At 37.0% G+C, this 15,791-nt stretch overlaps 2 protein-coding genes and 2 long non-coding RNA genes across 4 annotated transcripts; 2 read left to right on the forward strand and 2 right to left on the reverse strand.

Annotated features, from left to right (window-relative positions):
• Window positions 1-542: 542 nt before the first annotated feature.
• Window positions 543-2,257, forward strand: LOC110868277. The gene is made up of 2 exons (XR_002552332.2): window positions 543-755; window positions 1,814-2,257. It is a non-coding gene; the product is annotated as an uncharacterized LOC110868277 (long non-coding RNA).
• Window positions 2,258-2,653: 396 nt separating this feature from the next.
• Window positions 2,654-4,299, reverse strand: LOC110868279. Its single transcript, XR_004862484.1, has 2 exons — window positions 4,120-4,299; window positions 2,654-3,596 (listed from the first exon to the last, which is right to left on the reverse strand). It is a non-coding gene; the product is annotated as an uncharacterized LOC110868279 (long non-coding RNA).
• Window positions 4,300-5,569: 1,270 nt separating this feature from the next.
• LOC110866896 (tubulin beta-1 chain-like) lies at window positions 5,570-7,518 on the forward strand. Its single transcript, XM_035974988.1, has 6 exons — window positions 5,570-5,600; window positions 5,751-5,944; window positions 6,062-6,077; window positions 6,198-6,402; window positions 7,102-7,206; window positions 7,494-7,518. The coding sequence occupies exons 1-6, from the start codon at window positions 5,570-5,572 to the stop codon at window positions 7,516-7,518; spliced, it is 576 nt and encodes a 191-aa protein (XP_035830881.1).
• A 2,940-nt stretch (window positions 7,519-10,458) lies between these two features.
• On the reverse strand, window positions 10,459-11,176 carry LOC110868280 (multifunctional methyltransferase subunit TRM112 homolog A). Its single transcript, XM_022117408.2, has one exon. The coding sequence runs from the start codon at window positions 11,048-11,050 to the stop codon at window positions 10,679-10,681; it is 372 nt and encodes a 123-aa protein (XP_021973100.1). The 5' UTR covers window positions 11,051-11,176; the 3' UTR covers window positions 10,459-10,678.
• Between the last annotated feature and the right edge of the window lie 4,615 nt (window positions 11,177-15,791).

Raw genomic sequence — 15,791 nt, forward strand, 5'->3', positions numbered from 1 at the left:
TATACTCTTGAACGGTGTTTACATTGTTCAAATAAAATTGAGAGAATCTGTTAAGATCAAGCCTCAACCCCTGGCCTTTAACCCAACTACTGACCTAAAGATGAATACCATTAACCCAATGTGAAAGCCCAGCACAAGAATGAAGAAGCCAGACCCCGACTAGCAAATAGGGTGAATTTATTGGATTTGTTTTTTTAGTTGATTTTATTTTCTTTTTAGATTGTTGATGTTAATGTAGTTTGATAGATCCAATCACTTAATGGTCCATTAACAGCTAATGACCAACCTTGGTGCATGTAAGACCCATGTTTATCTTAATAGAAATTTATAAAAGATTTGCTATCTTATAAGGATAAAGCAAATCAGCATTCATTTATATTTTCGGTAGAGGGGCAATTCTGACCCAAATGCATAAACATGGGTCGTTTTGGACCCTAATTTAATTATTATGGGTTAAATTGTGTTTCCTTGTAATAATTCGCGGGTCTAATTGGGTCATTCTAAAATGAGGAAATAAGTTAACGGGTCAATTTGGGTTTAGAAGGAAAAATGAACGGGTTGAACGGGTTATCAAGTTTATAGAAGAAAAAGGAACGGGTTAGAATCTAGGGTTTCTTCTCAGTTCTCACTTTCAGAGAATCAAAGACTCTGCAAGCTTTTCTCCAGTGATCCATCAAACAACCGACAATAGTTCAGCGACCGTTCTCCGACGGCGACGACAGTGGAGACGGTGACGAATTCAACAAGAAATCTCCGTAATTTCTCTAACCTTCTCTTTCTATTGATTGTTTGTTCATCTGAATTTAATCTTCCTTAAGCAATTCCTGTTGTTCGAGCGCCTTAGGGTTTAATAACTCATTTAATTCAGCATAAAATGTATGGAATTGAATTAGAATGGTGCGTTATTTTACTGTAAATTGCTAACGAAAGCTTGTTGATTCGAGGCAGTTGTGATGTAATAAGAAATATGAAGTTTTGTTGCCTAGGGTTTCCTCTGTTCTTACCATTGTCTAGTTTTGTTGATTTGGGTATTTTTCGTATTTCACTATTGGGGGTTTCACATTCTTGCATTTGTTTAAAAAAACTTCAACTTTGTGCATAATCTATACAAAATCCGTTATTTGTGAAATCTAATAGCTGTATAAACTATTGAAATTGAGTCAGTAATGATGCAATCAAGCAACTACCGTTAAATAAAATAAAATAGATAACTGAGAGAAGTGGGTGTGGTTGAGGCTGATAGACTTAAAAATTCAGCCGATTCGGTGTAATCAAGGAGAATGGCCTTTGGATGCCTATAGAGAAAGACACCAGGAAAACTCGAGGTTATTGCTTTATCGAGTACAACACTCCTCAGTTCCAGAGGCTCGAGAGTTACTCGTTATCGGCTCGGTTAAAAGCTCGAACGAGCCGAGCTTTAACGAGCCCGAGTCCGAGCTCGAGCCTGAATTAGAGCTCGTTTAGTTATCGAGCCCGAGCTCGAGCTTGGAACACAAAGCTCGTTTAGGCTCACGAGCCTAAACTAGCCCAAACAAAAATTTCTTTGTTTTTTATATAATATATTAATAATGATGATAACATTGGTGAGCCGAACTCTAGCCGAGCTTTGGCTCGTTCAAGCAATATTAAAGCGAGCTCAAGTCGAGCTTTTATCTCGTTTGAGGTTGAATTTTAGAATTTATTGTATATCAGGCTTCTGTATTGTATAAGTAAATGTTATATGTAAAAGAAAACATAGCATACTAGTATTGTTTGGATTTACATGTTTTTATCAAAAACTTCTGTTGTCTTTTGATGACGATTGTTAATATAGGAAGCTGAGCTTGCTAAGGAAAGTACTAATGGACGCAAGCTAGGCGAAGAACATATTTTAGCTGTCATAATGTTTTGCTGAGAAATATGGAGGGATAGTTTAGCTGTCAAAATGTTTAAGCGAGCAGGAGTACGAAAAAAGGAAGCGGTCGAAGGAAGAATGGGAAAGGTGGGTAAACAAGGGGAAGAGAGATCACGAAGAACAAATGCTGAGAGATAGAGAAGCAAGTGATGTTGAAGAAGCCGAACAAGTGGAAGTGGAAGAATTGTTGGACGTTATTGAAGAAATCCTTCCTGATGTCAGCATCTTTTTGATTCGATCCGTTGTGTCATAGAGTTGGCTAGTCAAAAACAATGATACAATAACTTTTTGTTATGATGCACATGTTTGTTAAACTGATACACCATTTTTTTGTAATTATAAATATATGCTTTCTGTTTGATAGCTGCCAAATGTTAATCGAAAGAAATAGTACCCAAATTTAACAAATCTTTACATCATTTAATGTACTTTAGTGAACTGATGTATTAATATGGATTAAGAGGTTTCTTGGTACCTGACATGATGGCTTTTATATCATTTAGTGTGTCTAATTTTGTGTTAAAAAAACCTGACCCGACCCGACCCGAAACCCGTTCTGACCCGGACCCGTTCCGACCCGAACCCGTTCTGACCCGAAACCCGTTCTGACCCGAACCCGTTTCGACCCGAACCAAAACAACCCTTTTTTATAATTGACCCGTTTTGACCCGAACCCGTTTTGACCCATGACCCGACCCGACCCGACCCAACCCGTTTGCCAGGTCTATATTTTTCGGGTTTCATAGAACATTTATAACATGACTTTACAAAACTTAGTATTTCATAAAACTTCATAAGATATCCGAACATTTCATTATATTAACATAGTTTGTTTTGTAAAACAACTATACAAAAGCGGAACTTAAATCATCGATCGTGTCCGATTCGTACAAAATGCTTGATCTTCATCCATATCATCATGGTTATCACCTAAACATCAAAAATCATCTCATAAATTAGATATAAGATGATTAAAAGGTAAACTTAATATTCATGACCATCAAAACATGAAACAAAATAGCTTCAAAGAACCCGGCGTAGGCTATGGTGAGTATACCGTAGCCTACGGCACCCGAAACATTTTTTTCACAGCAATCCTCTACCGTAACCTACGGTCCTCAACCAACCGTTGGTTATGGTTTCACTATTCTAGATTTTCCATCGTTGCCGTAGCCTACGGCCTTTAGCCGTAGGTTACGGTTCTGCTCAGTTGTTTGCTGTTTTCCAATTTTGCCATCCGACACACAATTTTGCATAACTCTTTATATACTTATCCGTTTTACCCCAAGTTTGTTTCTACGTGATCGTAATTTAATCACCCACATTATAGACTCAAAATCCGCTATCCGGGATTATGAATTCTTATACTTAATGCTTTCGGCTTAAGATTTATTCATAAAATTGTTTGACCCGTTTGCATATTTGGGCAAACAAATTTATGAAACTATATCTTTTCGCATGAATGCCATTTTAATGAATGTACCCTGTTACTCGTGTTACTTTCCTTGTGTGTTGTGCATCCGATATCGGGTATGCATTCACACTTACTCGATCCGTTCAACCGTATAACTTAGTTGAACTTAACTATTCCAAATTCTTTTCACCAATTCACTATCTTTTGGTTATGACTCGTTGTCCGAGTCTTTTTCCTTCAAACGTGCGTTCGCTCCGGCTTGACTTCCTGAAGCTTCACACGAGTTACCTAAAGAGTGTAACCCATTTACGATTAGGACCTCATTATTCACTTCCATGGCATATAAATTTGCCCATCTTTCAATCATATGTTCTTATAAAAAATTCTCGTTCTTCATTCACATTTGATAATTCCTTTAGGCGTTTCTTCGAACACCTTGTGGGCATAAATTTATATATTACTTTCATGGGTTCTACTAATCAACATTAGGCCATTTAATCTATATCTAATGAATTTAACATGATTAAATGCTCAATTAGCAACTAAGATTAAATGGAAATTTCGATCGAACATATAATTTTACTTCCATCATCCAAGTATTTCATAATTTCTTAAAACCCACTTACATGTTCATGATTAATTCCCCAAATACTTAATTTATAGCATTTGCTTCACAATTTTAGTCAAGGGTTTGTTCCTAATCATGAATACACTTCGAATTTCATACTAACACTCACAATTCATACTTGAATTGAAATTGTTAGAGTTATCAAAAACCTTTACATCACTATTATCAAGTTTCTCAACATACCTTATGATCCTTTTGCTTAGATGATCATTATTTTCAGTTCATGCATCAGTTTTAAGCCCGATTTCCTTTCTGATTTTGATGAATTGCTGATTTAGGGTTTGAGGAACTTTTCCCTCCTGTTGCTCTCGTTTTCGTCGACCAAGACACACACATCAGTGTGTGTTTTGAGTCTTCCTTTTATTACTATTAGTTTCTAAGTTGTCCATTTCAGCCTCTCATGCTTTATTAATTAGAAAAAAGGGACACTTTCAAGTGTTTTATTAATTATCAACAAGCATCTAACCAATTTAAATCTTTAATAGTATATATATTTACCATTTAGGTAAATATTAATGTTAAATATTAAGTATTTTTAGGGGTGTTACAGTGCATTACCTTTACAAGTTTTGATAAACTAAATATGGCAGTCCATTTGTTGTATTTTTTTTAGTGTGGCTGTCCTTTTATTTAAAGGGTTTATATACATTCATTTTCTTTAGCACTTTTTAAAGTCAGTGTGTTGTTTATTTAGTTAAGTAATTGAATCTCACCAAAGGACTTGTAACCTAGCGGTTCAAGATGTGTAGTAATAGCGTTTCTTTACAAGTGATAGAGTTAAATCTAAATAGATAGACATTGGTGTAGGTTTTGGAGTAGGTATAATAGGTGTATAAGTTAGCCGTTTAAAAAAGAAAAGTAATTGAATCTCATTTGACATTACTTGTAATAATAGTTCACCTTACAATGAATTTGAATAGACATTAGACACTTTTTTACCCTTGTCTAATGTTTGTCGGTCAGCCACAAGTAGGGGTGTAAACGAGCCGAGCCGAGCCCGAGCCCGACTATGCTCGAGCTCGGCTCGTTATGTTTTTATGAAGCTCGAGCTCGAGCTCGGCTCGGTTCGAGCCTACTTCTCTGAGCTCGAGCTCGGCTTGCGAGTAAAACCCAAAGCTCGAGCTCGGCTCGACTCGGCTCGAGCTATTTCGAGAGCAACCTCAAATGAGCTAAAAGCTTGGCTTGAGCTCGTTTCAACAGCGATTAAGCTAGCCAAAGCTGGGCTCGAGCTCGGCTCACCAATGTTATCATCATCATTATTATATTATATACAAAAAACTAAAATTTTGTTTAGGCTCGTTTGGGCTCGCGAGCCTAAACGAGCTTTGTATTTCAGGCTCGAGCTCGGGCTCGGTAACTAAACGAGCTCTATTTCAGGCACGGGCTCGGGCTCGTTAAGACTCGACTCGTTCGATCTTTTAACCGAGCCGATCACGAGTAGCTCTCGAGCCTCTGGGCTTGTTTACACCCCTAGCCACAAGTTTATTAGAATACTTACAACTCAAGAGACAAAGAGACTGTTTTTATTGAGACCTTTTAGCTCCAATATTTTTTTTTATATTTTTGGAAGTTGGTATGTTTAAACTAAATAGACATGTAGGAAGATCCATATGAGGAAAATAGTCTAAGAAACATGTATTGGTTTGATCTTAATGCTCTTGGCGGTGCCGTTAACTTGAAGTAAACACTAAGTTACCCTTTCAACACTTAGTTTTACAAATAAATTCCATGTTACATTGCTCTGCTTTACGTATATTACAAATATGTAATAATGTAACTAATGAGAGGTGTTATTTTCATGTGATGTTTTGTAGTTGTAAGATCAAAAGACGAATTGGAGGACAAAGACAAGAAGCATAAAAAGCACAAAGACAAAACTAAGGAGAAAAATGAAGAACACAACACAAAACATTATCATCAGGATAAGAAAAACAAGAATAAGAAAAACAAGAATGATAAAAGTCATCGTGGCTCTAGTTTTGAGCATTTGAAGAAACCCCATGAAAAGGTTAGATTCTTCTGTTGTATTTTACTGTTTTTGTTTTGATATGTATTAAGAAAATTAAGTAATATATTAATTCGCACACATGTTTAAACCACACAATTAATTTTATTTCTTTCAAAGGTGCCAGAAAAAGATGGTTGATGAAGATTAGGACCCCAGTGCCATTCACAAGCACCCGAATACCAAGGTAAATTTGATCAACTTATTTTCCAACTTAAAGTGTTATACCCTTTGAGTTACCTATTTGTATTTATAGTGACCAGTGTTGCTAAGGTGTTTCCGAGAATTGATCACAAGCTTGATTTGATGTATGCGAAGAGGGCGTTTGTACATTGGTATGTTGGTGAGGGTGTAGAAGAAGGGGAATTCTCGGAGGCGAGAGAGGATTTGGCTCCTTTTGAGAAGGAATATGAAGAGGACGGGTTCGATTCTGCTAATAACGAGGAAGACGATGGTGAAGAGTAATAGTTTGATTAGCATTAAGTATGGTTTTTATGTTTCCTAAGTATAAAAACCAATGTGTTTAAAAGAAGGTACAAGCAGGTACTACTCTTATTATGAAGAGATTTCAAGTGGAATAACATGAAACAGTAAAGGCTACAAATCTGATCAAATGCACATCTGTGATGTTTCTTTTCTACCCTCTTGCCCGCGCTGCAACGCGCGCGGGTCAACCATCTAGTTATATTCACGCATGAAACAATCCATGTACACAATTTATGTATAAGATGAAATTAACTATTCACAATATAATAGTGCGGGTCGAGTATGCTTCAGACAATGCCATTTTAAAAAGTAGATCCTTTAAAAACAAATTCAAATGCCATAGTAAAATGTTCATGCAACCACATTGCTCGGCTATACCAAAACGGTAATAAGTCAATAAGTCATTTCCAAAAGGCAGGATTTGGGCATGTTTGGCTTAGCTTATTTTCAACTTTTGCAAAAGGACTTTTACCCAAAATAAGTCAGGAAATCCTGACTTTTGGCAAATCCAAAGGACTTTTGCCCTTCAAAAGGAAAGCCAAACACTTTTCAAGAGTCTTTTTGCCCTTCAAAAGTCCTTTTACCCTCAAAATAAGGAACCAATAAGTCATTTGGAAAAACTCAAATCCTGCCTTTTGAAAATGACTTATTGACTTATTACCGTTTTGGTATAGCCGAGCAATGTGGTTGCATGAGGTGGAGCAAGCGAACGCCAGTGGTGTGGGAGAGAAGGCGGAATTGTGGTCTGGAAATGCGGATGGGGTTGCGGACAAGAGATGGTCTCTCTCTCTGACACACACATATAATATCTTTTAAAAGTGTTTGCGGGGGTTTGTTGTGAGAAAACTAGAAAAGTGAGTGTGTTTAAAGTTTGAAATGAGATGTGACTGTTGAGATGGAAGAAAAGTGAGTTTGTTTTAAAAAAGTTTGAAATCGTGACTGTTAAGATGGAAGATGTTGAAAGTTTGTTGATGTAGATACTCTTATAATTACTAGTGGGAAACCCGCGCGTTGCAGCGGGGTCGTAAATTTTCGTTAGTTTATTAACTGTATCGTTTTATGTTAGGTTAGCTTATGAATCGCTTAAATAAATTAGCAATGCTATAGGTAATAATCCAATAGAAATAAAAAAGGTAAAACACCAACTTGAAATGAAAAAGGATCGGTCTTGAGTTAACATGTTTCAATAGGTGAACAGTATAGAACTCATAGATATATGTTTTGAACCTTTTAAACGGAAACATCACAGCGATTATGAATCATGAGATAGTAAAATAAAAGTCACCAAATGAGCCAAATAATATGAATAAATCAATAAACTTATATTTGTGATCTTGCCTACTGACCATCTTGGTTTTTTTTTTTTTTTCTTTTTTGGATAAATGAGCATATGCCCGGCAAAATATATACCAAAAAGACGTGTTACAGGTTTTAGGGGGACATACCCCCCGAAACTCCTAAAAGACGAGAGACGGATATAAAACTAACTAAGCTAATTTAATACAACTTGCCTAGTTTGAAAAATATCCGAACCTACCAACAAACACAAACAACAAAAAACTAAAAAATAGAAACCCACAACCCCTAAAGGGCCTTCAGCTTCCTTCAACCACACCGGCCTAAAGGGCCTTCAAACTGGCCCAATTTAACAATAGACAAGACGGAAACAGGGCCCAACAATGGTCACCGGCCTAACTACACTTCAAATGAAAAATTGGCTCCCTTCCAGCGACAAAAAAAAAAAAAAAAAAAAAAAAAAACATAGCAGAAAATAATACTTGGGCTTTTAAAACCCCACTGGTCTTCTGAATCACGTTTGGCCTGGACCAAAAAAACCTCAGCCAAATTAAAAGCACCTCATCCGCATTAAACCAAGCAAAATACCCACAAGCCCAAAGCACCCTCATCCGATTAAACCAATCAAAACAAGAAGCTGTGAACCGGCTATTGGCGAGATTATTGGCTGGAACAAAGGTAAACAGTTTCAGGCCCCAAAAATTAATCACCCCACCATCCCATATCGGTAAAAACAACTGGGAAGACACCAGATAAAACCAACGAAAAAAGACCGAACTGGGCAAGCAACCAAAAACTCAGCGGAACGCTGAATAAAAACAGCTCCCAAAAATCAAATAACATTAAACTAAAATTGCCATGTAATCGGAGACAACCAAAAAACAATCCGGGAGAAAATAACCCCAACAACAGAGCACCACAAGCGGAAGATGGACCGACACATAATTATTTGCGTTTAGAGGGTTTCGGAATGACGGGATCAAAATACTTACCCGCCCTTGGACTGACCCATCTTAGTTGAAGCCACCCAAACTCAATTTGTTCAACACATCTGCAAATTTTTCTAACCACCTGTAGTAGTAGTAGTAGTAGTTGAGAATTCACAAACTTACACATAATAATAAGTCATATGTAACTGAAATAGAGGATATTGATGCAGTAGGCTTCTTTTGGTTTTTTTGAGGTTTGAAGTTACAAAGAGTAACAAATCATAGATCTAAAATGAGTAAAAAAGTAATAATAATAAAAAAAGAAAACTTGTAACATAACCAAGCCATTTACCTCAGAGCGATCTATAAGACCGCCATGACCAAGAATCAACAATAAATGTAAATGGGTCAAACAAATCTAGTTAATATAAAGATATGGTTAAGTACCTCAATGTAGCGCCTGCTGAAGAAGCGACAATATACATCATAGATTTCAACCCTAACCCACACACATATAAATGCGGGGCAACACGAACCTGACCCGTCTAATCTGTATTTTTATATGATCAAACAAGGCTCTAGCTATCTCAACATTATCTGATCAAACAAGGCCCTAGCTATCTCAATATTACCACATTTTCCATATACAATTTTCAAGAGAAAGCATTACTTTCCAGTTACATGTATACCAACAAAGACAACCTGGTTTATAACTACATTTCACATAGACAAACCAACAAGTTTTGTAATTATAACATTTATTTATAAAATAACAGCTCAAACTGACAATTTGTATTCAACTAAGACCTCACCTATAAAACAAATTTAAGACCATACATACAAAATTCATACACATACAACAACAAATTAACCAGTACAATTACACATCTGAAATTTTATAAGCACTAATTTGAAACTTAATTCAGGGTTAGAAGCTATTATGATACCGGCTGAAAGTTAACAATAAACACCTCATATTGACAATCTCTAGTCCTAATAATGAAACAAATTATACATAAATAACACCAGGACATATGTCTGGATAACTAACCTGTGACGGTAACGGTGGCTCTGCCTCCTTCAAGATTGCAGTTGTGATGTTTAGTAGACGAAAGATGCAATTAGGTGGATGACGAGGTTCTCCCACCGCCACCGTCTTTGCTACCATTTATACCCATTGAACATAAAAAATGGAATCGAACCATTTGCCATTTGAAGCGTCGCCGGTGATTTAAGGTCGCATTGAGGGTGATGGTACAATGAAGAGTTTTCTCTAATCTGTGTGAGGTCGGTGTTAGGGGAGAGGGGGCAAGAATGGAAAAAAATGGCAAAAAGTTGGGGATTTTAACTGACTTTTCACATGCCATCTTAAAATTATGGTAGAAATTATTATGTCCACACGAGATGTATTATATAGATATATAGATATTGCTTTAAAATTTGTTCGAAAATTATACAGGCTCCTCGAACGTTTTTTTTTAAACGAGTTTCAAATGACCTATTTGAACACACAGCTTACATACCTTTAACATTTCAAGGCCATGGTTTCCCCTATTACGTTGTTACTAAAATAATCAAATTTATAAACAAACCGAATATTGAGTGAGACTTATAAACAAACCGAATATTCAGTGAATCGTTTGTTTATTTGATAAACAAAATAAACAAACACGAACACATTCTTTTACATAACAAATGAACACAAACTTACAAAAAAGCTGGCATATTTGAACATTTGTGTTCTCAATCAAACAAACAAACATGAACAAACCTCGTTCATTTTCGATTCATTCACACATTCACATAACCACACATAATAGCTTGCAGGTTTTAACTAATCCATATCCAAATTGATTGTCCATTACTACAATACCAAAGGTTGCAATTTCTAAAATCCAAATTGAAACAAGAGTGCCTCTTGATATTCATTCATAATTCCAAACACATTAACAAAATCCCCAACATAAAACCCTAATCCCAAAAACCTTAAAAAAACATCCAACCACATATTACATTAACCAAAACCTCACACCTCATCTTCATGAAGCAACATATTCGGTATCCCCTTATTAACCGGAAACCGGCGACCGGTCTCCGGGCAAACAAGTGCACCCTCTTCAAGATGAACCTCAAGAAGCGCGTGATGAAACTTCCTCAAAAACTCATCGGATTCAACCACTGTCTGCTCGGGTACCTCGTCGGGTAGTTCAGCGTACCCCATGATCTTGGAAGCGTCCGCTAGGGCTTTCCAGTCGATCTTTGAGAACATGTTTTTGAGGAAATCGGGGTTGAAATCGACTGGCTTTTCGATGATCTTTTCTGGCTCGATTCGGAGTGGGAAGCCGTTGGTTACTCCCTTGATGTTTGATGCGAGCATGTTGTGGGTTAGTAGCCTCATCGTTGGTTCTACGGTGGTGGACTGGTGGTGTTTTTGGGTGGCGGTGGCGGTGGCGGCGGCGATGAGAGAAAGAGGGGTGGTTTGAGGGTTTGATAAAGAGTTTGTGTGTTATGGGATCAGGGTTTTTGTTTTTGTAGTATTTTGGGATTAAATAATTGAATGTTTTTTTCTCGGTAATTATGTATTGCTAAATTAAAATTAATTTTCACATATTTCTATATATCTTAAAACCCAAAGTCTGGTGGGTTTCCACTTGCTTTGATTTCGTTGGACCTTTCATTTTTTACGACTTTTCATATTTATCCTCTTGCTTTTCCACGTTGATATACCTTTGCTACAATTATTTCAATTTTCATGCCTCTCCAACTTTTCTTTTCATTGTCGACTCATGTTTGATTTTTGTTTGGTTCGTGCTAACAACTTAAGTTTCACAAAACATTATTTTCAAAGTCGGTGGGGTTTCCACCGGCTTTGGTTGGACCTTTCATTTTTTAAGTTGTCTATTTTAGTCCCTTCTATGTTTCTACTATCCCTCTACTTTGGCATTTGGCGTTTTTAACTTACGTGTATATTTTTAAGTACGTATCAATATAAATTTGAGTGTGTCTACGTTTTGACGTAATTTTTTTTTTAGACAAGTCAGGTCAAATATAATACGTTTTCGTTTAAAACCATTTTTACGTGCATATTTTTATGTATGTATCTGTATTAATTTGAGTTGGTCTACAGCCAAATATAATAAGTTTTCATGCTTATTTTTATGTATGTTTTCGTAAATTTTGTTCAGAAATGGTTAGAGTCAAATTGTATTTTTTTTTCCTTTTTTAAACCTCTAATATATCCCATATAATATGTATATAGGGAAAAGATCAAATAGGAAGTTAATTTTCGCTAGGAAGGATAGGAAGCCATAGGATTATGACATGTGGCAAATTTTAAAATAAAGAGAAAGGGTATTTTAGTCAATCCAACTACTTCTTCTTCCTTTTTCAAAACCCAGTAAATTCAAAAACCCACCATTTTCAAAACCCACCATCTTCAACTATTTCTTCACTTTCTATCTCAATAATCACTACATTATAGTGCGATTTTCATCACCAATCAATGATTCAGAACCCGATCAACGTGTTCTTTAGCTTTTTTTGAAGAAAACCCAGTTTAATTTCATAAAAAAATCTCGTTTTTTCCGGTGATTTTGGAGATAATCACTCGATTCGTTCGATTCGAGCGTTGATAAGTGTTTCTATCATTCAAAATTTGTCAATTGATGAAGAAATCGGCTTCGATCCATGTAAGAAATTCTTTAATTTCATTTTCATGATCTGGGTTTTTGATTTAGTCATTGCGTTTTACAATCTTTGCGGGGGTCCGGGGGCGGCAGCCCCCGGTAGCGGGGTCCCAGGGGCGGCAGCCCCTGGCGGGGTCCAAGGGGCAGAGCCCCTGGCTGGGGTTGAGCTGTACTAAAAACGCATCAGAAAAATTAATTTTCCATAAATTGGCTCATTTCGAAGACAGTAATTCGTAGACAATTCAGACAGTTCACAGTGACACATTTTTTAGGTGTTTTCAGTCCATTGCGTTTTAGAATGAGTCATTTTTAAGTGTTTTCTGGCCATTGCGTTTTACATATAAGACATTTCTTTGTGTTTTTGGTGCATTGCGTTTTAGGTAAAACACATTTTTATGTGTTTTCTGGCCATTGCGTTTTACAAATAAGACATTTCTGTGTGTTTTCTGGCCATTGCGTTTTACAAATAAGTCATTTCTTTGTGTTTTTGGTGCATTGCGTTTTAGGTAGAACACATTTTTATGTGTTTTCTGGCCATTGCGTTTTACAAATAAGACATTTCTGTGTGTTTTCTGGCCATTGCGTTTTACAAATAAGTCATTTCTTTGTGTTTTTGGTGCATTGCGTTTTAGGTAGAACACATTTTTATGTGTTTTCTGGCCATTGCGTTTTACAAATAAGACATTTCTGTGTGTTTTCTGGCCATTGCGTTTTACAAATAAGTCATTTCTTTGTGTTTTTGGTGCATTGCGTTTTAGAAAAATGTCATTTTTTAGGTTTTTTTTTCATTGCGTTTTACGTAACTGGTGGTTTTTCTATTGCGTTTTACGCAACTGGGTTTTAATTTTTTTTTTTTTAAATATAGCAATAGTATACTCGTTTTAAAGAAAAAAAAACGCTCGTTTTTTTGGTGCAATTTTTATAAAAAAATAATGTCGTATGAAAGAGTTATTAACGTTTAAAAAATGGGGGGGAATTGGAGGAGAGAGAAACTATTGGCTTGGATTGACTAGAATGCCCTTGAACAAACTCACGCGCCTCTTTTATTCTTTTCAATTTCCCTGATTTAATCTTAGCCCTTGATTAACTTAATGAATGGTCAAGATCACTTCCTATCCTTCCTAGCCAAATAAACTTCCTATTGTATCTCCACCCTATGTATATAATACATTATTATTATATGGTATTAATTCGATTTACTATATATTTTGATCCAATCGCAATGCTTATACAGGTTATACTGAGTTCAATCGAATACGTCGAACACACACGTTTTCGTATGGTTAACACATCACATAATGTTTGGACTAATCCATTCGATATTTGCGACGTGGTCGCGCCGCAACGCGCGCGGGCTTATTGCTAGTATTATATTAAAATTAAAATAGTTGCAATTTTAAATTTACTGTTTTTTTTATAATACAACTAGTAGAATTCGTCCTAGTGTTGAGGTTATAAAGTAATACACAGAATTGCTTCATCTACTAGTGAGATTTTAAAATGAGTTTTGTTATATCTGTTGTACCTCCCATTATATTCTTATACATGACAAGGGGTTTCAAAAGAATATTATCGGTATAGAAATATTATTTTGTGAGATCTTCTGTCTAAAGTATAAAATATATAGAAAATAAATTTTAAAATGTTATCTTTTTTTAGATGTTAATCATTAACGAATAAAGCACGTGTCTATTTTTAAAATGGATATTAAACTAGTTATTCATAGTACTAAAAGTTATTTTAAATGGAAAACATGAAACTTGGAAAAAACACACCTAACACTTGTACCAAGAGAAAAAAATACATCAAACACCAAGCTTATTTATCACATCTCGTGATCTTATTTCTAACTTTTACTTCTGAATAATCTTGGGTATGGTTCTGCAAGTTTTTGTTAACGTGAGGCCTACACTTCTACCACCCAAAGTGAACTTTAACTCTGCCACCACCAGTGGCAGATCTAGAAAATCCGCATAAGGGTAACGTTTTAAAAAAAAGGTAAGAAATCGAAAAACCTCAAAATTTTTCAAAATTACACTATCATCGGAGCGTCAAGGGGCAATGGAGGTTACCCCTTGTAACACTATAGGCCCGCCCCTACCACCAAGTCACCAACAATGGACCTTTAACTCTCCCAATATGCCATTATCTGATCAAGGGCCGGGGCACAAGGGTCCTAGTACTATCGAGGTGCGAAAAAGCCCGGAAGGTGACTGTAATGAGTAGAAATCTCACCCACCGGCATAAACAACGACTCAACGAATGAACGAGCTCAAAGAAGGAGGAGAGAGGGGCAAGAACCATGTTTTTAGAAAAGTGGCGGTCCGAATCTTATCTGAATTGCAAGAATAACTAAGTTGTGCCATAAGGGGTCATTCTCCAAATGGGACGCCTTTAGGTTGTTAAAGTAGATTGGGTGGGAGATCGGCTATAGGAGTACTTCAGGATATAAACCAGGACAACAAAAGTGGAGCATACGACGATTCCGCTTGTTTTCATCTCGTAGAAGTCCCTGGCAGTAGAAAGGGTTGTAGGTGAGGTCTAGCGCCCCATCTACAAAGAGCAATAGAACAAAGTGGGAATAAGATCTAAGGTAGGACAACCAAGGGCAATTCAATAGCTTTATGGGAGAATCCTTGGACTTTATGCGTAGGCAAGCCCAGCGGTATCCAATCAATATAGTCGGCGGAACAAAGGAAAGAGGAATGGGAGACGTTTTAGAGGAAAATCTAAGTACCGAGAGGGAAATGGATAGGGGTGCAAACGAGTCGAGCAGCTCGCGGGCTACTCGAGAAAAGGCTCGAAACGAGCCGAGCCTTATCGAGCCCGAGCCGAGCTTGAGCCTAAAATAAAGCTCGTTTGTTTATCGAGCCCGAGCCCGAGCGTCGCATGTGAAGCTCGTTAGGCTCATCGAGCCTTGGTGTAAACGAGCCGAGTCGAGCCGAGCTTATTTAAACTTGTTTACAAGCCGACCTCAAACCTAAAAATAGGCTTATATAGTAAATGGGCCCGAGCCCAAGCTTCACTTATTGAGCTCACGAGCCGAGCTCGAGATTGAGAAAATACCAACGAGTCGAGCTTGAGCTTTGAAAACAAAGATCGAATCGAGCCGAGCTCAAGCCCGAGATCTCATAAGTTAATCTAGCTCGAGCTCGAGCCTGGTCGAGATCGGGCTCTGCTGGGCTCGTCTCGTTTGCACCTTTAGAAATGGAGCTTGAATCCATAGCATTCTCCACGCACCCACCATTCATTAGCAGCGGCCTTACCCCGCTTACCACAAGCCATTTCACTCGAATCAGTAGTAAGCAGTATCCTTCGCAACTAGAGGAGAAATCCTCTTGTCTTGTTTATCTTTCTTGGAATCAATGTGCCACCAACCAAGGAGGAGATTGGAGATACAACGATTGGATGTAGTGACCATACCCGAGATAGATTTGAACCACCAACAATGGA

The sequence above is a fragment of the Helianthus annuus genome, chromosome 7 (assembly GCF_002127325.2).
Source record: "Helianthus annuus cultivar XRQ/B chromosome 7, HanXRQr2.0-SUNRISE, whole genome shotgun sequence".
Lineage (NCBI taxonomy): Eukaryota > Viridiplantae > Streptophyta > Magnoliopsida > Asterales > Asteraceae > Helianthus > Helianthus annuus.